Source organism: Urtica dioica, chromosome 9 (assembly GCF_054948205.1).
Source record: "Urtica dioica subsp. dioica isolate 48M chromosome 9, U.dioica_male_clone48M_v1_H2, whole genome shotgun sequence".
Classification (NCBI taxonomy): Eukaryota; Viridiplantae; Streptophyta; class Magnoliopsida; order Rosales; family Urticaceae; genus Urtica; species Urtica dioica.
In genome coordinates this window covers 26757433-26782190 of record NC_142764.1, presented here as the reverse complement: position 1 = coordinate 26782190, position 24758 = coordinate 26757433, and the positions used below count along the sequence as shown (strand labels likewise).

General features: G+C 35.7%; 4 protein-coding genes across 9 annotated transcripts; 2 read left to right on the top strand and 2 right to left on the bottom strand.

Annotated features, from left to right (window-relative positions):
- Positions 1-3463, top strand: LOC149386343 (endoplasmic reticulum oxidoreductin-2-like). The gene is made up of 9 exons (XM_089625002.1): positions 1-407; positions 621-752; positions 1293-1548; positions 1667-1777; positions 1880-1998; positions 2187-2291; positions 2403-2605; positions 2709-2832; positions 2970-3463. Exons 1-9 carry the CDS (start codon positions 261-263, stop codon positions 3171-3173), a joined length of 1401 nt encoding a protein of 466 aa, XP_089481128.1. The 5' UTR covers positions 1-260; the 3' UTR covers positions 3174-3463.
- A 78-nt stretch (positions 3464-3541) lies between these two features.
- Positions 3542-4600, bottom strand: LOC149386342 (uncharacterized). Its single transcript, XM_089625009.1, has 3 exons — positions 4345-4600; positions 3904-4016; positions 3542-3721 (listed from the first exon to the last, which is right to left on the bottom strand). The coding sequence occupies exons 1-3, from the start codon at positions 4451-4453 to the stop codon at positions 3662-3664; spliced, it is 282 nt and encodes a 93-aa protein (XP_089481135.1). The 5' UTR covers positions 4454-4600; the 3' UTR covers positions 3542-3661.
- Positions 4601-5772: 1172 nt separating this feature from the next.
- On the bottom strand, positions 5773-8349 carry LOC149386341 (pentatricopeptide repeat-containing protein At4g21300-like). The gene has a single exon (XM_089625001.1). The coding sequence runs from the start codon at positions 8281-8283 to the stop codon at positions 6154-6156; it is 2130 nt and encodes a 709-aa protein (XP_089481127.1). The 5' UTR covers positions 8284-8349; the 3' UTR covers positions 5773-6153.
- Positions 8350-10405: 2056 nt separating this feature from the next.
- LOC149386340 (LEM3 (ligand-effect modulator 3) family protein / CDC50 family protein) lies at positions 10406-14145 on the top strand. Of its 6 annotated transcripts, XM_089625005.1 has the most exons (10): positions 10406-10554; positions 10697-10900; positions 10988-11049; positions 11138-11212; positions 11290-11406; positions 11497-11567; positions 11649-11946; positions 12417-12706; positions 12807-12894; positions 13478-14145. In XM_089625005.1, exons 2-9 carry the CDS (start codon positions 10813-10815, stop codon positions 12859-12861), a joined length of 1056 nt encoding a protein of 351 aa, XP_089481131.1. In that variant the 5' UTR covers positions 10406-10554; positions 10697-10812; the 3' UTR covers positions 12862-12894; positions 13478-14145. The 6 variants fall into 6 exon arrangements, with proteins under 6 accessions (XP_089481131.1, XP_089481129.1, XP_089481134.1 ...); XM_089625003.1 differs by lacking the exon at positions 13478-14145 and having other exon boundaries at positions 12807-13081; XM_089625007.1 differs by lacking the exon at positions 13478-14145 and having other exon boundaries at positions 10412-10554; positions 10782-10900; positions 12807-13081.
- Positions 14146-24758: the final 10613 nt, after the last annotated feature.

Here is a 24758-nt window from a genome sequence, read left to right as displayed (position 1 = left end):
TTCTGCCAATGGATTGTCGTTGAACTTCTTCGTCATCGATCAATTCCTATTGGCTATCTATGTCTCTCTTACAGAACTATATATATGCATATTTATGGCAGAGAAGGACAAAAAATCTAGCATTGCCAAATTCGATTGAATTTGAACCTATATTCACATATTTATATACACATTCGTATTAACATACAAAGTCTTCTCAATTCGATTCGCTCATTTCTCTCGTCGCTATCTGAAACCGAATTCGAAGACTCGTTGGCTTAATGGTGGGGCCGAGTAGTCCGAGAAAGCGATGGGGCTGGGTGATCGGAGCTTTGATCGCAATTTTCGTCGCGGTGGCTATGACCACAAGGCCTTCTTCCAACATTTCCCTCTTCGGACAGTCCGACAAGTCTTGTCAGTGTGATCGGGTATGAGTCTCTCTCTTCTCTGCTTCGTTCCCGTTTGTTTCCCGCGAAAATTTTGAGCTGCCACGGCGTGAATAGGAAACACTGCATGTCTGGATAATTTGATTATAACTGTAATATTGTAGGCCTTGGATTTTGAAGTTGGCTTAGTTGGTGGTTTATGATTTTTTATTTTTTATTTTTTATTTTATGTTGTTTTTGTTGAATGGTTTACAGGGCAAAGATAAGTTTAGTGGAATAGTGGAGGATTGTTGTTGTGAATACGAGACCGTTGATCGTCTGAACGAGGAGGTTCTTCATCCATCCCTCCAAGAGCTCGTCAAGACTCCATTTTTCCGATACTTCAAGGTTTGTTGACGCAATTTAAGATGCCTAATTATTAGAACAAGAAGAAAAAAAAAAAAATCAAACATGGATTATGGTTGCTCATTTGTCTGTACAAATGTCGTCCTTGAATTACCAAATGAAACAACACCATGAATGATCTAGCGTAGCATAGTCTCAATAATTAGGATGGTGAAACTTGACATTAACCAAGAGTTGGTTTTGAGATGGGACAGCTATACTTGATATTGTATCAGAGCCTATAGAAAGCTCAAACAAGCACTGGTCCAAAAAATAACGAGATAATCAATCATGAACCGGTTGATTTTGAGATAGAATCCCATTATACTTGAAGGGTATACACTTGCTTGTCTAAATTTTGCGTTGGGACCTTGCAGTATATCGTCTTTTTTTTTTTTTTTTTTTTTTTTTTTTTTTTTTTTTGTGTGTGTGATGGAATAGATTGTTCTTGAGCCATAGTCTTGTCTTAGATCATTCTTTAAAGCTCGGTCATAGTCTTGTCTTAGATCATTCTCTAAAGCTCGGTCAATGTGATTTTGGCAGGTTAAATTATGGTGCGATTGCCCTTTCTGGCCCGATGATGGCATGTGCCGTCTGAGAGACTGCAGTGTTTGTGAATGTCCGGAAAATGAATTCCCAGAGACATTCAAGAAGCCTCACAGAGCTCTTTCGGTGAACGATCTCATATGTCAAGAGGGAAAGCCACAGGCAGCCGTGGACCGCACGCTCGATAGTAAAGCTTTCAGGGGTTGGATCGAGACAGACAATCCGTGGACAAATGATGACGAGACAGACAATGGTATATTTTCTTTTGCCTTTTTTAAATGCTTTTTTCTCGCCATTAACCATAATCTCGAACCAAATTTTGGTTTTTGAAGCTTTGATGTAAATATTGTTTCGTGTCTCAATATTTGCAGCAGAGATGACGTATGTGAATCTTCAGTTAAATCCTGAACGATTTACGGGGTACACGGGTCCATCAGCAAGAAGGATATGGGAAGCTATCTACTCGGAGAACTGCCCGAAATGTACGCCTCTCATTTCTGGCTTCCTTGCTTAGTAATCTACAATATTATTTCAGGCAGGATTTATTTACAAAAAATAGTTGACAAAATCTTTAACTCATCCAGACCCAGCTGAAGAATTATGCCAGGAAGAGAGAATTCTGTACAAGTTGATATCTGGCCTTCACTCTTCTATCTCGGTTCACATAGCTTCGGACTATCTTCTTGATGAAACAATGAACCAGGTAACAATGATTCTTCATTACTATGATATGCATTGGTTCCTCTCAATAGGCCAAAATACAAACGTAGTATATGTTTTTCACAATGTATCAAGGAAACCCCAATTTGAGATGTTTAACAGGCTCATACTAATGTGGCATAGCCGCATAAGACAAACCTTTTACTAAAAATTTTCTTTTTTCAATTTCAGTGGGGCCAAAACCTTTCCTTACTTCACGACCGGGTTCTGAGATACCCTGATCGTGTGAGGAACATGTACTTCACATACCTCTTTGTCCTCCGAGCTGTGACTAAGGTGAGCATTTAACTTTTCGAGCATGTGTTCCCTGAAAGGTCAAATTATTTTTCCATTGTCGACAGAAATGTCTAGATTGAATTCTAATGTTAATGTTGTAAATGTCTTCAGGCCGCAGATTACTTGGAACATGCAGAGTATGACACCGGAAACACTGTAGAGGATCTGAAAACACAGTCCCTGATGAAACAGCTGCTCTACAGTCCAGAACTTCAAGCAGCTTGCCCTCTTCCTTTTGATGAAGCTAAATTGTGGAAAGGCCATAGTGGGCCCGAACTAAAGCAAAAAATACAGAAACAGTTCAGAAACATTAGGTAGACGTGCACTTTTGTGTAACCAATACGATCTTTTCAGTGATGTGCTTGTCTGTTTTTGTTTTTTCACAGTACCTCTCAACCCTTGTCGTTTGAATTGCAGCGCACTTATGGACTGTGTAGGATGCGAGAAATGTAGACTTTGGGGAAAGCTTCAGATTCTTGGCCTTGGTACCGCGTTAAAGATCCTCTTTTCTGTTGATGGGCCAAACAGCGCAGAGAAGGCGGTAAGTTGTTTCTACTTTACCTCAATTTTTTTTTTTAATCCTGAACATAGATATTGAGTAGCTTTTTACATATAGTTCCTTCGTTCCTCCTTAATTTTTTTTTATTGTTTTTTATTTTATTTTATTTTTAATTTCAGCTGCAGTTGCATAGAAATGAGGTGATAGCTCTTCTGAACCTACTGAACCGGCTTTCAGAATCCATGAAATTCGTTCATGGAGCGAGAATATCAAATGGGATGACACTTGAACAGCCGATCTCGGCGCCGAGCTGCCCGTTGCAGAGGACATGGGCAAGTATCCGCACCAAACTCGTTCGCATATTCCCAGTGATCGTCCAATGATTAAAAAAAGCAAGCAAGGAGGGCGAGAGAGCAATCTGCCGATGAAGAGCCACTCTCTTATAATGTTCAGTACCATGCAAGTTTGTTGGCTTGAAATTTGCAGATACGGGAATTAGTTGGATATATATCTTCGGTTTAGGTGAATCTAGGATATGAAGTAAGCATAAAACCGATCATGTATTTCCGAGGACCTCCACAATTTTGTGAACTGTAAAGCTGTTTTCTCATTTCTGCACTTAACAATCATAGAGCTTTGTGGTTTAACCTAACAATCCTCTCTTGTACTTCAATTTATTTGCTTGCGAATATGGCTCGATATACAGACTACATAAAGACGGTGAAGCTTTAACAGCAATTAAAGCGAGAAATTTCAACATTGCGCCATAAGACATATCATAACACCAGAAAAACTGTACCACTGACACCAATGTTCACAAAATGTCTCGAGACCAATTAACAAAACAACCACAAACTCTCACGCGTGTAAGCTAGCGAGTTTTCTTTAACCGCTTTGGGAGTCGATCCGGAACGTTCAAGTCGATATATGGCTGCAAGAGTTGTCCAAGAGTCAGTTACAGAGAATCATAGGAACCAGCAAAACCGAAACACCAAAGCTCTGATACCAAGCGGCCAATTGGGTCTTATAAAAAAAATACAAAATAATCAGACGAGGAAGGACAAGCTAAATTTCCATTCAAGGGACTTTAAGGTGTAAAGAATAATATCAGACCTCGTGCCATTTTGTTTGGAGTTCCAAGAGCTCTCGGAAGTAAGAAAGACAGTCCACATGGTACTCTGCTGCTAATTCCTTCATCAGTGCCTTCCTTTTAATTATGCCAATCACTTCAAGACCATTGAACAAACAGAACTTGTCATTAACACGAATTCAATAATAAACAGATGACAAAACCAGGCTTAAAGCAACTATCTTTTTTCTCCAATATAGAGGATGGAGCGACTTGCATTGCTGAACAAGTAACATATTAACACGGAAAACAAATCGCCTGATCATGATTGTTTCGCATTGCTAATAGCACATACACAAGAAAGAAACAGAGTGAAGATTTTAGAGCTAGGTTAGGTCGAGATTGTATCAGTACAAGCACAATGGACGTAAACAATCAAACACCAGAAGCCCAAAGCTCTAAAATTTGTATTTGGGAATACGTACTGCGACTGGGATCGAAAGGTGGACGCCGACGAGATTCGGGCTGCGACGCCGTGTCGGAAGGTATAGTTGCCTTTTGTTCATCGTGTTCGTGTTCTTGTTCTTGAGCCATCGTCGCTCTTTTCTTTTCTTCCCCTTTTGTGGGAAATATATAGCAGTAAGAAATTACCCAGTGATCACACCTCACAAGGACGAAATTAGAATCCAGAGGTGAACTTGAATTTTATGTTTATTTTTATTTTTCTTGAAGGAAAATGAGATTATGTTGAGGTACTAAACTTATGTCGCTACATTAAAAATAAAATCTATCAAAACTTAAAATTTGACAATCATGTTGTCAAAACTTAAAATGAGATGCGTTCAAAATTCAGTGAAAATAAAAAGTATTTATTGGCTTCAAAACAACAAATAATACTTATTTTCCTTCAAAATTTCACTTTTTGTCATAAAATCTAGATTCCAAACATAAAAGACTCAAATTTACTGATGAACATGTGAATACTACTATTCCAAACTCAGGGTACCGCAAACAATCGCCGTATTTCGTTTGTTCCAATAGGCATATGCATATGCGTATTTCTGGGGGAGTTTATAACAAGAATTGAGATTTCATTTTCAATCGTGTTGAAAATGAAATTGAAGCAAATTCGTAGTTGTTGAGATTCTGGTTTTCTTCTTGGCTTTCTTTCCCTCCAAATTTCACGACTTATTAATAGAATAGAGAAGTTTTGATTTTCGATCGTAAAATCCGGGTTCACGTAAAAATTGATTGTTTGAAGTTTTGAACTAGGCTTAAAGCAATGTGTTTGGGTATCGTGTTGACAGATTCGGGTTCTTTTCACGGGCGTTCGAGGACGGTGGTATAACCGCGTGGGACATGAACAATGGAAAGGTCACGTACTCGATCGAGAATGCTCATTCTTCACGTGTGAAGGGAATCGTTTCGCCGACCAGAAAGGCCACCGGGGCCGATGAAGATCACCCGATGGAATCAATAGAGTTTGGGATGTTCGTACGGCAATGAAGGAGGCGAAGCTGAATCCTTTAGCCGAGGTCAACACAAACTCGAGGATAACTTGTCTGGCCGGAACTTCTATGATCGAATGTGAGTTTTCTGTTTCAATCCATTTCGGTCTTTCTCAGCATATAGCAACATTGTATAGAATATGATTGTTAAACCGACTGCTTTTCTTGTTCAGCGAGACAATGTTACAGTAGAAGATACAAAATTGTAAAAAAGCTTGGACTTTTAGCATCGGTTTGAAAATTGAAACATCTCTTGTATTGCCAATGAACTGCCCTGCATATCAATTTTGTCTATAACGTAGTTCACAACTTCACATGTAGTGTAAAAGATAAAACAATTTTGTGATAGCTAGCCTTTTTATTTTTCATTCTCATGCAATCTCACATGAATGTTGTACCCAGCAAATTTGGCCAACAATTTCTCTAAATATTCAGTTTCTATTCAAGTTTGAAAGATTGTAATCCATTCAAATACGCTATGATCATATTAGAAATATAGGTTGATGAAACTAACTTCTTGAACAGGCAACTCTGTCTGTGCAACTGAATGCGCGAGTAAAATGATAAAATTCCCGACTGATTTTCTCTGTGAATCAAAGCAGCTGAGCACTGATCCGAGATTATGGATAAAAGTGCAAACCTTGAAAGTATGAATCAATTTTTCTTTTCAATTCTATACTAAAAGAACCTTCAGCTGGAGGACAATGGAATGGAAGTGTCAGACGAAACGTGTTCTCCTCGAAAAAAGACAAAAGAAAATCTGACAGCCGATGCGAGTGTCTCATATTATCCTCTTGGTGTCGATTTTTCTGACCTCTTATCCGTAGTTCCCTCGGATTCTAGTTCCAAAAGTCTCAAAATTGCGTAAATTTCACTAGATCTCGGATGAGACCTGTCGGCAACACGGAACTCGTGTACACGTCCATTCACCTCTAACCAGCTAATGCCCGGGATTTTCTTCAGCCCTCTATCCCTAAGAGTGCCTCTCATCGCCGCAACTCCGCGCCAATTCCCCGCCACGGCATATATGTTCGACAACAATACGTAGTTTCCTGCGTTTTTCGGTTCCATCGCGATAAGCTTTTTCCCGGCAAACTCTGCGAGGTCAGTCTCTGAATTCGTCAGCTTACAGGCGCTCAACAAAGGTCCCCAGACCCGAGAGTCTGGTTCAAATGGCATGGACTCGATAACCTCTCTGGCTTCTTTTACACACCCGGAGCGCCCTAATAAGTCTACCAAACAAGCGTAGTGTTCCTGATTCGGTCGGCAATCGTACGATTCTGTCATCTCTTTGAATACCTTTTTACCTTCCTCGACGAGACCCGAGTTCACGCAGGCCGTTAGTATTCCGAGAAAGGTGACGTGGTCGGGTTTCGTCTCCGAGCGCTTCATTCGGTTGTAGAGCTCGAAGCATTGTCGCTTGTCTCCGTGCTTGGCGTAAGCTCCGATCATGGAGTTCCACGTGATGACATCCTTGCGATTGATTTCTTCTTCGTCGAAGAGCTTTCGAGCCGTTTCAATGCACCCACATTTCGCGTAGCTGACAAGAAGTGCCGTGTTGAGCGAGGCAAGCGTGCCGAGGCCGGATTTCATCGAGTACCCGTGAAGGTATTTCACGGTCTCCAAAGCGCCGATGTTCACACAGGCGGGGAGTAGATTAATTACTGTGATGAAATCAGCTTTAAGTACTCCCTCGGATTTCATCTCGGAGAACATGGAAATAGCCTCGGCGGAGCGATCGTGTGTCACGTAGCCCTTGATCATCGCGCTCCACGAAACTAGATCCTTGTTCGTCAACGAGTCGAAAATCTTGCTCGCTGAAGTCAGCAGACCGCTCTCGCAGTACATGTCGATGAGAGAGTTGTTGAGCGAAACTTGACAACGGTCTATCCCGTTTCTGATAACGTAGGCGTGTAGTTGTTTTCCCAACTCGATAGCCTTAAGCTTCGCGATCGACGAAATCACGGGGAGCGCGGTGAATAAATCAGCTCTCACCCCTAACCTTCCCATACATCTCAACAATTCGATGGCTTCCCCGGGACGCCCGTTTCGAGAATTCGCCGATATCATTATGTTCCAAACAACGCCGTCTCTCTCGGACATTTTCTCGAACAACATTTTCGCATATTCTAAATCGCTCAGCTTCACATACATCGACAACACTGCAGTATTAACGGCCAAATTCTGACCTAAGCTTCTCACCAGAACCGAACCGTGCAGAGTTTTACCTAAACGCAGCGAGTTCAAATAAACACTAGACCTCAACAAGTGGATCAGAGTAGCCGAATCGGGCTCAACACAGTCCATTCTCATTCTTCGAAAAAGCCTCAAGCTTTCATCTCCATTTCCACTCTGAACAGCTTCGGAGATCAAACCGTTCCAATACTCCAAGCCAAAACCAGCGACGCTCGGTCCGTACATCTCAGCCAAAGCAGAACCAACCAAGCCAGACGAACCCAGACCGAGCTTGACCACAAGCCCGTGAACTCTTTTCCCAAACCCATAATCTCCCAACAACAGACAAGAGCTCAACACGGAAGCGCAAGTCTCCTCTTCGGGAAACATACACTTCTTCAAGACCATCTCTTTGTAAGCCAAAACGCTCCTCTCGGGCTCGCCCAGCTTCGCCAAACCCCTAACCATCGAGTTGCAAAGAACCGGGGTTTTTTCGGCGACATAATCGTAGGCTCGTTCGGAGAGGCTAAGGTGGCCAAAGACGGCGTAGAGCTCGACGAGCTCGGACGAGACTGTTGGGCTCTGGGATAGGCCGTAAAGAACGAACCGGGCGTGGATTTGGCTCAGCTGTTGAGGCTTCGTGCAGAGTTTCAAGAGGGAAGAGAGGGTGTTGAAGGCTCTTGTTTGGCTGCAGAGAATCCGCGGGATTTTGAGGCATCTTGGTCGCTGAGAGCTTAGCATAGCATAAGGTAACTCAAACCAAAAACAGGTGATCAGATAGTAAATATGAACTTTTTTTTTATTATTATTTTTTTTTTATCACCGTCGTTTCTGTTACGAAGGATTTTTCTCCACTCAAAAGTCATATGAAAGCACAACTAAAAACAAAGAAGCACATCGAGCCGGCTCAAGAAACAGGGTGGGAAGCTCAGAGGCGCGAGCAGGTGGAAGCGGCTCATAAAAAAAAAGACAATTCACTCCGATGTCCAAAAAAAGGAACTTGCCTAGCGACCTGCTCGGCAACTTGCCTGACGACCCGCTCAGCAGCTTGCCTAGCAACCTGCTCAGCGGCTTGCCTAACGATTTGCCTAGCAATCTGCTCAGCTACTTGCCAAGCGACCTGCTCAGCGGCATGCCTAGCGACTTGCTCAGCGGCTTGCCTAGCGACTTGCCCAGCGACCTGCTCGGCGGCATGCCTAGCGACTTGCCTAGCGACTTGCTCAGCGGCTTGCCCAGCGACTTGCTCAATGCGAGCAACCCGGATCCCGACCTCAAAAAATAGAGAAGGACCCTTAGTAGATGACGAATCTACCCCCACTCTCAAGGCAACACTATAAATACCCTCATCTCCAACACTTGGAGGGAAGTTTGCTCACATTTACAAAACCTCTGTTTTTCTCTCATCAGAGCTTCTCTCTTTAGAACTTTGAAGCACGACACCTAGACTAATGTTGAGCGTCGGAGTGCCAGCCCGAGGAGACCCTCCGCGGTCCTTTAGCTCACGTTTCTCTCTTTTATCAGGTGACGAGTCGTCGGAAATCCTTTTCCGGCACGGCGGAGGTACACGTGTTGGGAGAACTTCTCCGTTCGACCACCGCGCGGTCATAAGATCCGGCCCTAGACCGAACCGCGGACCGATTTTCGTGTTGATCCATTTTCAGGCATTAACAGTTTCTATTTTTTGTAAATTGAAAAAAATGGCCTTATTCTTTTTTTTTTTTTTTTACCATGATAAAATTTCATGCCAATTAATCTGACTTCATATTTGGAACGAAGTATATAAGCCTACGATAAAAAAAAAAGGACGCATATGTTCGTATCTCTTGTAAAATTCATAAAAAAAAACATAGAGAAATATCTAGATTGAGTTAAAAGAGATTTGGATACAACTGTCCAAATTTTTTAACCGATAAATTTCTGTGTCTAATATTAAATTTGTTGAGAAACCAGTATTTTTCTTTATTAAATTATACGCAAAATATGAAATATGAGAAAAGTATGGAAATGGAGGCATATAAGCCAATAATAATGGGTATTGTAGCGAAATAGCCAAAATGAAACTATGAAATTTATTTTTAGCCTATGTTTCACAACTTTTAGGGAAATAGTCAACATGATTATGTGGCAATAGTTAAGGTCTTATTTACCCTTATTTATTAATAATTTCGTCATTTTCTCTCTCCTATTTTTTTCCTACACTTTTTTTACATAAAAACTTCAAAAAACCATATTTATCTCATATGAATTCGAAATTGAGTGATTTCAAATCCTACGGATTCGTGACGCCGAGATCTTCAAAAATAGATCCATTGTGTTTGATGAAAAATAATGTTTAATACCATAGATGTAGAAAAATCTACCTTAAATATGAAAATAACAGAAATTTTTTGAAATTATAAAAAAAATGGAAATGTAAATATGATGCATTAAACATAATTTTTCATCAAACACATTGGACACCACGAATTTGTAGGATTTGAAATCACTCAATTTCGAGTTCGTATGAGAAAGATACGAATTTTTGAAGTTTTGATGGAAAAAAATTATTTGAAAAAAAATAGGAGAGAGAAAGTGACGAATTTATTAATAAATAAGGGCAAATCAGACATTAATTATTGTCACATAAGCCATTTAACTATATCCCTAAAAATTGTCAAACATAGGCTAGATCCAAAATCACATGTTTAAAGTGGCATAGTTAGTTACAAATCTCATAATAATAATTAAAAAAAGTGACATTTCAAATTCAATGTAGCAATGTTTGTATTTTGTGTCGTTTTGTATTACTGTCGTTTCCGTTTATTCACTATCCTCACCGTACAGATTTTTTTTTTTTTGGTAGGAAACGAAAAATATTATTGTGTCTGAATTACTCTGAAAGCTAAGAATCTGTGTTTTGCTTCTTCGCGACTGTTGTTCTCTCCACAACTAAACACCCTTCTCTGCAAACCCATCTTCTTATTCGTTGATCATCCAAACCCCCTCAAAAGATCTCTACGTTCATTTTCCGAGGTAAGCACTTCCATTACCCATTTTTACTCCGAACCTCTGATTCATCAAATACAATATTTCGTTCTGGTAGTTAATTTCGTTTTACGCTTTTTTTTTTTCCTTTCTGAAATTATAAAAAAAAATCCCATTGAAAAATCAACAGATTTATGCTTTTATCAGGCATGTTAGTATGAGCTATGCTTTGCATTTTGGTAATTTAGTAGAAGATTGATTGGTTACTTTTAAAGGGAGAATTCTACAAGCTTTGTTAGTGTGTGTATGAAAATGATGGAAGTTGATGAAGGAAGTTCCATAATGGCTACAATAAGGATTCAATCCTCTCCGACACGTCCCAGGCGGCGAAAAGGTTGATTTTTTTTTTTTTTTTTAAACTTAGTTGAGAGTCATTATCATATCACCGCTCTGATTTCAATCCCAAGCATTTGTTATGCAGCGATATACCAGTTCACCCAGCAGAATCTTCCGGCCTGTAAGCCCGTCCTTACTCCAGCATCGGTGAGTGAATTAAGAACTCGGCGTGAATCGCATTAGAATATATTCTATAAAAACTTCACAATGTCTGTTTCTATTTTTTATTTTTTAGGTTATTTCGATATTTTTGCTTTTGGGGGTTGTGTTCATTCCGATCGGACTCGTCACTCTTCACACCTCTCGAAGTGTAAAACTCTCTCCTTCACCTCTGATCACGCGGATCATCGTCGTTTTTCCTTTTTAATTTAGAGTTGAGTGTCTCAGGTTGTCGAAATCGTGGAGCGTTACGATTCAGTGTGTATCCCCGAACCGTACAGAAGCGACAAGGTCGCGTATGTGAAAGACCGCTCGATTCTTAAGAACTGTTCCCGGGTTTTGAAGGTAGTAGTATGTACTACTTGCATCGTTTAATCTTTTTATCAGAGTGCTGATTAAGAAAGGTTTATCTGTTTTTTCTGTTTGTTTTTTTAGATCCACAAGCACATGAAAGCTCCGATCTATGTGTACTACCAACTCGATAACTACTATCAAAACCACCGGCGGTGAGATATCACATTTTTCGATCTCGGGTTTTACTCTATGATAAATTTTTCCAATATCTTTTTCTTCTTCATCTCCTTCAGGTATGTTAAGAGTAGGAGTGACCGTCAACTACTTGAAGGGTTGAGTTATAACGACACGGGCTCTTGTAGGCCTGAAGAGTTTAACAATGACCTCCCGATCGTACCGTGCGGCCTCGTTGCTTGGAGCTTGTTCAACGACACTTACGCGTTCGCTCGTTCGAGATCGAAATTGAAGGTCCACAAGAAGAACATCGCGTGGAAGAGCGACCGCGATCACAAGTTCGGAAAGCACGTCTATCCCTTCAACTTTCAAAAAGGTAGCTTGATCGGCGGTGCACATTTGGACCCGAGTATCCCCGTGAGTACTTGTACACAAGCCATATATATTAATGCGTGATTCGGCTAAATAGCTGATTTAAAGTTAAGGATTTGCAAAATAGCCAAAGTTTGCCAAAGATTAGAAAAATAGCCATAATGTGCAGTAATCAGGTTTCAAAATAAAAATTAATCTTAAAATTAATATTATTGAAAGTGATAACTTACTTATAATAATTTTCAAAAATTTTAATGTTGGAGTAAAAAAATATTTGATTACATAACTTTGGCTTCTTTGCTAAAAATTTGAAACTTTTGACTATTTTGCTAATCAATTAGTGGCTATTTTGTACAATTTTTCCTATATTAAATTATAAAGAAAAACAACATGATGTCATAGTTTGATCAGAGAGACATAAAGAGGACAATAAAGGGGAAACAAGATCCAGATTCTATAACAACATCTTCATTTTGTTTCTCTGTGTGTGTGCGATTCTCGGTCTTGTTTATTAGCTGAGCGAGCATGAAGATCTTATAGTGTGGATGCGCACGGCGGCTCTTCCGAGCTTCCGGAAGCTATACGGTAGAATCGAAGAGGATCTAGAAGCCGGCGATGAGGTGGAAGTGAGATTGATGAACAACTACAACACTTACAGTTTCGGCGGAATGAAAAAGCTTGTTCTTACGACGTCGAGCTGGTTAGGAGGCAGAAACGATTTCCTCGGGGCTTCCTATATCCTCGTCGGATCGTCTTGCATTTTCATCGCTCTACTCTTCCTCTTTCTCCATCTCAAATACCCAAGGTGATTAAATCTGCTTGGTCACTTTTATACGCTGTAGGTGATTTTGTTTTAAGCTTTTTTTTTAGATGAGTTATTTATATTCGTTATATGATATTTGCAGGACATATGGGGACACACCTTATGCCTCTTGGAACAAAAAAGATGTGTCGAATTAACCGTTAGCGACGATACTCGACTAACATATTACTGTACGTTTTCTCGAACTGTTTATACAACAAAGAAAAAAAAGAATGATATCCTTGTCGTTTTGACTCGTACTGTTAATATAAGTGTTATTCATTGGTGCTAGTCACGACTTCAAAGTTCTACCGATTATTTTGGCATTAATGTAAGTACTCGATTATTATTACGTGGCTTCATAATTTGTTCATAGTATATTTCGATCGAAACTCTCAGGCTTACTTTGAGCTGTGTTTGTATGTGGTCATGCAAGATGATTTCTTTCTCATCAATAGAGGGAAATTTATTTATGAATAAAATTCTGGGTGATAGTAGCAGACGATTAAAACTCATGGATCTGAGGTTTTTATAAAACGTAAAAAACTAATTCAAAGTACAAGTATCAGGTGTCAATATTTTTTTTACGGTGATAGATTGTTTATATAAAAAAAAGTTCATCTAGGGAAGGACAATATACAATCAAGTGTGAGGAAATTGTTCACTCTTCATTAAATTCATATCATATTATTCAATATATTTAAGATGTGAAAGCTTTATTTCATCCAAACAACATTCGTGTGTATAACCAACCAATTCTAAAAACCACTGCAGACTCAATGGCATGAACAAACAAACGCACTGATCGATCGCACATTATTTATCCCAAAAAATTAGGAATTAAAAAAAAAAGTTAGGTCAAAATATGTCTGCACAATAGAAAGTAAGAAAGGAAAGAAAGAAAAAGGGCGGGAAGAACAAGCCAGGCTTTCTTGGAGAAGAAGAGATCTTCAAAGCTTTTGTCACATGCCTCTTCCACAATGGTCTCCAAGCTCGGGGACACGGACGATTTTCTTCCATTGATGTATCTCGGTGCTACTTCGCCGAGGCTCTTCTTGAATTTTTTACCGTTCTTTTTTGCCATTTTCTTGATCCGTCTGAGGGGTTATAATTAATAATTCGCTTATTTTTTTGTTGATATTGTGTGTGTGCTGTATATTTGGAGTGGTTATACTTATATCTTCGAAGTTCACCAAAAAAAAAAAAAAAAAAAAAAAACCCCACAAGAATGAACGTTGTTAATTTGTATGGCTTGTTGTAAGATATGGAGTTGGAGGTTGGCCCAGAATTGAGGAAGAGTCAACGAAGGGTTGACAAAGTGCCACATGTTGTATTTGGTTTGGCAATCACATATAAGATTGACCATTCCTATGACTATCTATGACCTGTTTAAATGCTAAAAGTTTAATTACATTTATTTACTCATAAAAGAATAACATGAAAGAAGAAGATCGGAAGTTAAAACTGCTCAAAAGAACTTATTTGAATATGATTGATCATCAAAATATTTTATATTATATTAGGTACAATATAATATGTAGCTAAATAGTCAATTTAAAGTTATGAATTTACAAAATAGTCAAGTTTTGTCTTAATTTAGTGAAATAGTCAAAATATGCAGTGATGTGGTTTCAAATTTTTTTTTTACCCAAGATTAAGTTTTTTTAAAGTGATAAATTTTTTATAATAATCGTAAAAAAATTTAATCTTTGCAGTTAAATTTTTTTTAAAAAACGTAAATTTGACTATTTTGTTGAAAAATTGAAACTTTTGCTATTTTGTTAATAAAAAAGTTTCAAATGGATATTTTGTACAATTTTTCCATATAATTATATAAGAATATATCCATGGCATTGGCGGGGAACAGAAAAAAAAAAGAAAAAAAGACAAGGTTGTGAATGTGTAAGCAAGTACATATATGATATTGTGATAAGCGAATCGTACGTGTATATCACATGCTATAAGGTATAGATTTGGTCCCGAAACAAAAATTAAAATAATGAAATAGGCACATAGCTAATAAGTGGTGCATATACAATATATACATGTGAAATACGTTAATATTGTCCTGAAGGCACGGTCACGAGTTGCTACATAAATACGTGCACAGATGACAAGTCAATACCGGGACCAATATATTACATGGCTAAGACCAGTTGATTTTTATTTTCTCTATCGGAGCACTGTAGACTATAGGATCTCTTCAGATTTACAGCTTTTATTCCGGGACCAATGTAATATGGTATTGTATAGTCGATATATACTCTACTGTACGTTCCTGAAATCTTCTCACATACAGTGAAAAAGTAAGTGAAAATGATGCCTCACTGTATCCTGAGTTGTGGCTCTTCTGTCTTCTTTCTTAAATATAGGCTAAGGATTTAAATGCCGTTTTTTTAGAACGGAAAAGTGATGACCTTCGATGAAGTCCGATTTTGCCAGACCTTTTTCCGAAGAGAGTTGGACCAATCAAAAACCTTTAAAAAAAGAAGTCGGGTCGATTAACCTAGGGACGACCCGGTCCAATAGACAGCAACACGACACTCCATGGACTCTTTTGTGGAAAAAAAAGTACAATTTCCATGAGAATGAGAAATAATGAGGTAATCCATGTAATTTCCACATACCATATTATTGTCGATGACTATTAGTTTATTATTCTATATTATATAGTAAAAAAAAAAGTTCCACAAAGTGTGTCACGTATGTATATATGATCGTAGATATTTTCACATCTATATGTACGAATTTGTATAGGACCTCTCATGTATATACATATTAAGAGTAATATCGTACTGACTTTGTGTCGTCCTTTCCTACCATCGAAAGGGTGCGTGCCCTTATATTATAGTGCCCATAATATATATTTTCACTTCACTTCCTAATTTTTCTTTGTTACATGATGGCGCCCTTATAATGTTATGTATCTAACATTTTAGCCCATTAATATATTTTCTTTGCATAGATTTTGATCGTGTCGATTAGCTTTACTCATTTTAATTTACCCGCAAACAAAATTATTATCGAGTTTTATCATCTATATTATGTGTTGCTTGACCGAGATGGGCTAAAATTGATTAAATGATAAATGTGATTATCTATGTAAGCTAATTAACTAATATATCTATGTATATTTTGTGGTCTTTTAATAATTTTTTTTTTTTTGCATGGGGATGGGGCAAATCGAAACTCTATATTTATACAAGCAATATATGCCCGCGCGTTACTGCAGAATAATCAATATATTTTAGTCTAGAGGAAGATATAGATAAAGACATAGTAAATTTTTAGGTATGAAAAAAATGTATTCGAAGTTTTTTATATTTTTTTTTATATATTATAAATCGGTACGAATGAACACTACTTATATTTAGGGTCCAATCTCTTATTTATTCTTTAAAAAAAAAAGTCCATCCCTCTCTTTTATATTAACAAGTAATATATGCATCGGACGTTGCTGCGGAATAATTAATATATTTTAGTCTGAAAAAAATATATAGCAATTTGTCTAAAAATATTTAGGTTTGAAGAAAATATATTTAAAATTTTTTGAAAATATTTTTATCTTTATGATAAAAAAAAATATCAGGTGGAAAAAAAAATCTTTATATATATATATATAATAATAATAATAATAATAATATATTATATAGCTTTATGAGGAGATGGTAAAATCGAATTTATTCTACACGCTCGTATTAACTTTGTGTTTGTAAACTTTGTATACACCTGTATTATATGTATATTTAGCAAGATATATAACTTTACAGATAATAATTTATGACGTTTTGCTTATGCAATCTCCGATGTCACATGCATAGCACACCTTTCCTTTGAAGCTTCTAATTATAATTTACCACTCTGAAAGATCTTGACCAATTCTTTTGGAGAATTTTGGAGGTGAGAGTTGAGCTTACGTGCTTCGGTTTACAGCCTCCATGCTCCAATGCATCTCTATCTTAAAGATAAAATTGGAGATGGTCCTTCCATGCATATGCAAATAAAGATGTATTCTTAATATTTGAAGATGATTTCAATAGATGTTCTTCATATTTGAAAATCAACTATTCATGTTTTATAACTCTTTTTTAAAACCCAAAGTTTATATAAATTATAAAATTGACCCAAATCTTAATTTATAATTTTAATTTGATACTTTATATTATGTATTTATTTATAAATTAAAGTATTATAAAAAAATATTAATTCAAATACAACTCATACGTATAAAGAAAAAAAAATTAATTAAAACTACTATAATAGAAGTCACAATATTACATAGACAATTAAATAGAAACATCAAGTCATTTAAAAATAACATAATTAAATAACTTAAGTCACAATATTACACATACAACATAAATAAAAATATCAAGACATTTACAAAATATATGAAATCAAAAACTTAAGATACGATTAATAAAAATAAACTACTTATCAGACTTATATGAAAATCTAGTAGTTTAGACTAATTATATATACGCATTTGGATTAATATGAACAAAATTAATTTTGTTGACAAATTTGTATCATATAACAATAATAATGGGTTAAAATTGAAATAAAAAAATTATAGTGGGAGAGAATATATTTAGGATATTCTTTGAAGAAGATGTAAAATAAAAATGAATTGTAGATGAAAAATAAAAATGAATTGTAGAGAATATATTTAGGATATTCTTTGAAGAAGATGTAGAATAAAAATGAATTGTAGATGAAAAATGAATAATTAATATAAAAATGTAAAATAGAAAAAAGAAAAATAAGGATGAATTGGAGAAGGTTTAAAATTGATCGACCTAAAAAAACCAGAAAAAGTGATATTTTGGCGCTTTTAGCAATGAAATAACACTATTTTTCAACACTACATTTGTGCGCACGCCGTGATGAGCTATCATTATCTATGAGAATATTAAATAATTACAAAATTAATTAATAATAATTTTTATATTCATTATTCAATAATAATCGCTCTCTTTGTTAGACCAAAAAAAATAGTAAAGATAAAATTCTCAATATTCTGTAGACAAATCTCACGTAGTTATAAGCTGATCAATTATATTAAAATTAAATACTTGCATATATACATACACACACACACACACACACATATATATATATATATATATATATATATATATATATATATATATATGTTGGAAACTAGAATGGAACACTTTTTTATACATCCCTGCCATGCATAACGTTATGACAAATTAGAAAGATGAAATTCATCAAACTACATTGCTCTTGACACTAATTTTATTTTATTCATGGAGTAAAGATCATAAGTACCCCCCAATATTATTTCCAGCACCACCAGTTAATAACAATTGGCAAAAACTAGTAAATACAACAACAAAGATGATACTTGAAAAGAAAAGTAAAAAATTACAGAATAAAACTACTGTGACTTCTTGCAATATATTGGATAAATAAAACCTCCAACATAAACCACAATCCCCTGATAATTAAACACAAAAATAATTGAAAGGAGAATAAATAAATCCATGCAAATGGATAACGGTACGTAGTAATTGATCAATATATCATTAATTATCAATTGGCACAGTACTGAAAGCCACTGGTCTCAAGAGATGTCACGATTCTCCGGTGGACCTCCAAAAAGCACGTCGACGATGGCGGGGACCGAAACAGCACCGCAGTTTCGACAAAAGCTTCAACTTCTTCGTCGTCTTCTTCTTCTTCTTCTTCATCATCGATATAATCGACACAACTGTAGATTTCCTCTTCGTGGATTGTGGCAAGTGGCGTCTCGATTTGGACCCTGTAGACCGCGATAACCCGAGCCGGTGCAACGGCCGAGAAACGTGTCATTTCGGACTTGTTATCGGCTGATGAGTCGGGGTAATTAGGGAACATGTTGTTGGTGATATTTGATGGCGGTATTGAAATGATTGCTGAAACTTGTGCCATTTTGTTTTGAATTTGAGATTGTTATAAGAGGGATATAGGAGTAATATCGTATGCATGAAATTCCGAGATGGAATGTTTTACTAGTGGAGTAGCTAGGTGAGCGTGTGTGTAGTGTGGAAGTGATATTTGTTACGGTGAAGCCAAACTGGTTTATATAGATCTGGATTTAGCTTCAATGTCCCTAGACTTTCCAACAATGACAAGAATGCCACGCTAAAGCAAAATAAAGAAACGAAACCACTTTAATTCGTACGTACTTTATTATTGCTAAATGATATAGATATTTTCGTCTTTCATAATTTTTTTCTTCGTCTAATATCTGTTAGAACTACTTGATTCGAAATTTGAGATCTTCTAAAACTAAAACAACTATAAGGATTCAGAATAAAAATATAAATTCTCTATTAAATTTTGTAGGTTAAAAGTATGGATGACAATTTTACCTATATATTCACGTACCCGCAAGATCCTACTCGTCACGGGTAAAGTCTTACCGGAATAAATGAGTAATGAATAAAGTACAAGTATTACCCATTAAAAATTAAATGGCTATAGGCTGTGTATGGTTTTTAAATACCCTATTAAGGATCCTACTCATACCCTAATCGCTTGAAATTATCACTATATTTATGAATTTTAAGTCAATTTTAGTGTACGTATTTAGTAATTTAAGTATTTTTTTAGATTTTTTTATTTTTAATTGTAAGCAATTTTTAAGATTTGTTTTTTTTTTTTTATAATAAATCTAGTATTAAATGGGTAAAAAAATGCTCATGGATAACTTTGTACTCTCTAGGTTTTATCAGACCCGTTAATAATAAATGGATATAAAGAGTGAGGTATGATTTTTTTAAAAAAATCGTGCGTAGAGTCTTATTTTAGTACACAGATTTTACTAATTGTCATCCCTGGTTAAAAATAGGGTTTTATAACTGGAGATTAGTTTATTTTCCAAGCAGTGAATGAAAACCAAAGAAATTGATGCTAACCTAAGGCAAGGGCAACAAACAAGTATGATATATGATGGTTAATACATCATACATCCTGCCTAATTTGATCTCTAGACACGTTAAATATGCCAACACACAAAAGCTGGCAAAGCCTTTTACGCATTAAATGCAAAAATTGGAGTTTTCTTTCCCGTTATATATTAGATCTTATTGAGATAGTTGTCTGAAATTTCGCGAAGGGCGGCGAACGGATATATATATATATATATATATATATATATATATATATATATACTGCCATAAATATGTCGTTTTTAACGCATATATAAAATATATATTTTGTAGTTTACTTTTGGAAATAAAAGTACCTTTGATTGCCCTGATTGTCACGGCATACATTTGTGAGGATGATAGATAGTCGTACCGACGGTCTTTGTCTCCTATCGGCTGTTTGAATGCGCGACAGCGATATATATGTATATATATAAGCTTAAAAGTTTCTTCAGGAGGTAAATATAATTTTTTGGTAATTAAGTTGTGAAAACTTTGATGATTTGTTTATTATGTTTTTTTTTTCGAAGATGACTTAATCATATTGGGCTCTTAGGTCGAGTTTTGTATTAGTTTTTGGCGATGCAAACACTCGGATGTTTTTCTTTACAATTGATGATCGGCGAGCACTTTAATTGATTAACTACTTTTAATTTTTTTTAAAGAGCTAATGAATTGTTCAAATTTTAGTGTGGTTTCATTTTGTTTGTTAGAAATTTTTACATAAAATTTTAGAATAAATCGTAGGGGGCATGTATTTCTGCATCCATGGGGGCTTTAACTCATGACCTCTCCGTCGAAGTGTGTGTGAGATTACCGCTAGACCAAGTTAACTACCACTATATTGAATTATTATCTTAAAGTCTCATTCTATCCTATTGAAAGATGTAAGATGTTTGTACTCTTGAATTTTATATTTATTATTATCTATTAAGAAATCCCGACGAGCTACTTTTATCTTAAAAAGAAAGAAAAAAATTAAAGTTTAATCTCTCTATCTTAATTTATCCAATTTTTTTTTCTCGTTACCAAACAAGGTAGTGCTTGGCTTCAGCCGATGATTCTATATGACAATGTATTAACTAATAACAAAATATACTTCAAAAATAAAGAATTACACAGGCCTTATTTTTTTTTAATTATTTTTACATATTGAGACTGTTAAGGTGAGTGACGTTATATGTGATTGAACAATTTACACACAGAACAATTACCGTCACCTGAAGTAATAAATTACTTGCTAATGATCAAATTTATTTTTAATATGACTATAACTTAAAGAACATTCACATTGACGTAAAAGTCCGCTTTATCCCAAACGTTATGTTTGGATGGTCTAATAAGTTACAAATTTCTTATTTATATGCAACCAAATTTGTTGAGTTCGTTACAATAAATAACATGATTAAATCCCTAAAAAAAATAACATGATTAAATGATCAAGAAACAAACACTAATGAAAAGAGAGAGAAAAAAAACGTTATCCAATAAATAAGTTTAAAAAAATTAGATAAATAGTCAATTAAAACATTTGAAATTACTATATAGTCAATGTTTCGTAAATCTTAGATAAATAACTATAAAGATGACGTGACATAATAAATATAAATGAATATTTATTTAAGATTTACGTCCATAAATATATGAAAATGATTATTTAATTAAGATTTACGAAATGTTGACTATTTAGTAATTATGTCAAACTGTAAATGTGACATAAACTCTAAATAAGTAGTGGTCAAGAGAACTAATACACACACTTATGAGGATTTGATGCATATATTGTAATAAATTCATGCGCATCTTGATTCTTGGGCAGTTCTAAATGCCATAAATTAAACGAACTGATCGTATTAAACTCAAATCATGATCATGAGATCAATTTTAATTCAGATAGGTCTGGCTGCCACAAGACAAGAGCATACACGAAAAGGTAGTCCTCGTCGTTTCTATGCCGTTTTATTGCTATCTTGTGTTGTTTCCTTTGTCCATTGTTCACCCAAAGATTCCCTACATATTTGGATAAGCACACGCACATTTGAAAGCAACTATTCACTTTTCTGCTCTCGCTATTTCTTTAATCTCTACTATTGAGTATATATTATATATAATATATACAATATATAAAATAACGTCGTTTTTATATCATAAAAAACGACATTTCAAAAATCCTAAAAGTAAAAACGAAGGTCAAAAGGCATTTGACGGAAACTCCCTCTCTTAACGAAAATTGAATTCTCACTAAGGCCATACAACAATGACTTCAACTCCCGACGAGAACAACAAAGACTTCAGCTCCTAACGAGGACAACGAGGACTCCAACTCCTGATAAGTACGACAAATTAGACTCCGGCTCCTGAAGAGGACAACGAAGACTCTATCTCTTGACGAGGGCGACAAGGACTCTAGTTCTCGGCGAGGAGCTACGAGGACTCCAACTCGTAGAGAAGACGACGAGGACTCTAGGTCACGACCTGATGATGAGGACTCGTCCTATTGACTGCAATATTCTATAAATACCACTACAAATATCACTAAATTTATTTATCGTACTTTCACCAAAATAATGTTAAGCATCGAAGCGTGCGTCGGTGGAAAATCCTATAGATAGTGATATTCAGATTCTACCCCAAAGAGAGGCGACAACGACCACCATCAATGTCTTTCTCAAGGCTTGTAGATACTGTGGCATTTCAGATTCTACCCCAAATTGCCATGATCTTCTCGGTCTCGACAGAAACGGCCTACCTTCCCATCACTAACCCTTAAGTTCTTCTAGAGATAGTGATATTCAGGTTCGCCCCAATTTATCACGAGTCTCTCGACACTAACGGGAACATGACCTAAAGGACTTGACGGAAGCAACCAACCATCTTCAGCACTAGTACTTAGTGACATTACTCTCCAATCCGCCATGACTCTCAAAACCAACGGAAGTGTGACTTCAAGGATTCGACAAAAGCAACCAACCATCCTCATCACTAATCTTTAGGCTCTCCTAGATATAGTGGCATTTGGGTTCGCCGCCTCAATCCGTCACGACTCTCAAAATAACCGAAAACGTGATCTCGAGGACTCTAAGAGCGACACACGTGTCAAACCTCAATTCCGCCACCTGTCTCTAGAAATCGCATTATATATATATATATATATATATATATATATATATATATATCCATTATCTGAGGCTTTAGAGAACAAATGATTATGCATATTTTAATTACTCATATTGTCATCTTTAGAGAACAAATGATTATGGATGATCTATCAAACCTACTTAAATAAATATATTCATCTATAAAAATCCATTTGAAATAAGATTCTAAAAATTTCGTTTCACTGTTGTAAATTAGTTAAATGTCATTCTCTACATCTAAAAAATAAAAATGTGGGGTAAAACAAATAATTGATCCAATCATCTTCAACCCACTCAAAAGTGGAAGTGACAAAATGAGGTTGAATATGCTCAAATTCAACTTCATTTCTCACTATATTATGGAGTGGGTGAATATGAAAACTCTAAAAATGGAGTTTCGCTATTTATTCTACTCCATAAACGAGTGAGATTTTAGTAATATTAAAACAATTAAATGATTGCAAAACGGCCCCAAATTTATTGTATTTTAATATTTTATATGTAATTATATTAATTTATCACAAAATCATTTTATATTATCATACACCAATTCAAAGCTCTTTGCTAAATTTCAAAAAGTTATAAAATATTATTTATTTGATTTGTATTCAAATTAGTTCCAATTGACCAATTACCTAGTTAACTTTTACATAACCAATAATATAAATATATGAATGTCTTATATACGTAAGGTGATATCATAATGATGTATACTATATAACTTGAGAGTCAAAAAAGCTGTTTTTTTTTTTTTAAATCAATGCGTGCTTTACTTTGAAAAAGGCAGTAGATAGCCAGTTAGCGAGGGTACGCGATTCTTGTGGTCCGCCATATCTTTTTCTAAAATTATAAGGTAATAATTCATGCCATGGATAAGAGGCAACTTTCTGACTAAATGTTTGGACGAAAGGCCATAGCCACTTCAAGCAAGAAGAGTCTTCAAAATACAGAGAGAGACAGGTTGACTGAAACTACTATGTATAATTTTTTATTTTAATGAAATTTCATAATTGGCCGGGTCGATTCACGCGTTGGACCATCAATATTGCTCTAATATACATGTTCCGATGTGGGGGGGAAATTATACAAATAAGTCATTTGAAGATTGTGATTCTCTGAATACCTCCAACTTTCAAATATTTCGTATGTACCCTATTTTATAAATTTCAGATGATTTTTCCTTATATTTAAATAAAACTGTAAACAGTAAAAAATAGTTGAAGTCAATAAATACTGTAAATAACAAGGAAATAAGTGTTAAAATGAGTAGTCATTCTAAAGAAAATGAGGTACTCTCATTGTAAAAATGAGAAGGAAGATATCCACAGAAAGCGTTCTAAAAACGAGCTAGCTCAGATAATTTCATCTTTTGACATATGGTTGGTATATACCTCATAAATAATTACCTCAGTAAAGCACTTTTGAACTTGCCCTAAAATTAAAGTTGAAAAGTAATATTCGACGATTTATTAATTTTACCGTCGATTTAATGGTTTTATCAAAATTTCTGAAACTTCATTGATATTTCGACGAAATGTGTTGTTAGAATTTATGCGACTTTGGATATAAAAACTAAATTTAACTTATTATCCCCACGCGTATAGATGGAATTTCTCTGAAATTGTAGACATGTTGTGTATTTTTTGTTTTGTTTTTTTTTTTGGTATATTGTAGACATGTTGTGTATGCATGAATGATTGATAACAGCCAGTAAACGCCATAGCCATAAAGCCATAGTGAAACGTGGCGAGTTTAGCGCGTGGTCCCAAAAGAGTGAGCAAAAGTGAGAATTTGGAAGCTAGCTCTCAAAACAAAAAGCTTATCTCGAGAGAGAACCAAAATCTCCCACACATTAGCCAACATTTACCTCCTCAACCAATCCAATCCCATCCTAAGCTTCCACATGTCACGTCGTCTTTGCCATTCAAAGAGGACGGCAATAAGATTATAACCACACTTGACTAGTCTCAAAACATTATC

What these genes read in the sequence shown, in the direction of transcription:
- LOC149386341 (XM_089625001.1), bottom strand. Translation starts at nt 8,283, where the DNA reads ATGCTAAGCTCTCAGCGACCAAGATGCCTCAAAATCCCGCGGATTCTC.
- LOC149386342 (XM_089625009.1), bottom strand. Translation starts at nt 4,453, where the DNA reads ATGGCTCAAGAACAAGAACACGAACACGATGAACAAAAGGCAACTATA. An exon ending in ACCTTTCGATCCCAGTCGCA is followed by an intron (nt 4,017 to 4,344) that starts GTACGTATTCCC and finishes ATGGTCTTGAAG; the next exon opens with TGATTGGCATAATTAAAAGG. An exon ending in TCCAAACAAAATGGCACGAG is followed by an intron (nt 3,722 to 3,903) that starts GTCTGATATTAT and finishes CAACTCTTGCAG; the next exon opens with CCATATATCGACTTGAACGT.
- LOC149386340 (XM_089625005.1), top strand. Translation starts at nt 10,813, where the DNA reads ATGAAAATGATGGAAGTTGATGAAGGAAGTTCCATAATGGCTACAATA. An exon ending in CCGTCCTTACTCCAGCATCG is followed by an intron (nt 11,050 to 11,137) that starts GTGAGTGAATTA and finishes TTTATTTTTTAG; the next exon opens with GTTATTTCGATATTTTTGCT. An exon ending in CTCTTCACACCTCTCGAAGT is followed by an intron (nt 11,213 to 11,289) that starts GTAAAACTCTCT and finishes TGAGTGTCTCAG; the next exon opens with GTTGTCGAAATCGTGGAGCG.
- LOC149386343 (XM_089625002.1), top strand. Translation starts at nt 261, where the DNA reads ATGGTGGGGCCGAGTAGTCCGAGAAAGCGATGGGGCTGGGTGATCGGA. An exon ending in TGATGACGAGACAGACAATG is followed by an intron (nt 1,549 to 1,666) that starts GTATATTTTCTT and finishes CAATATTTGCAG; the next exon opens with CAGAGATGACGTATGTGAAT. An exon ending in TCCTCCGAGCTGTGACTAAG is followed by an intron (nt 2,292 to 2,402) that starts GTGAGCATTTAA and finishes AAATGTCTTCAG; the next exon opens with GCCGCAGATTACTTGGAACA.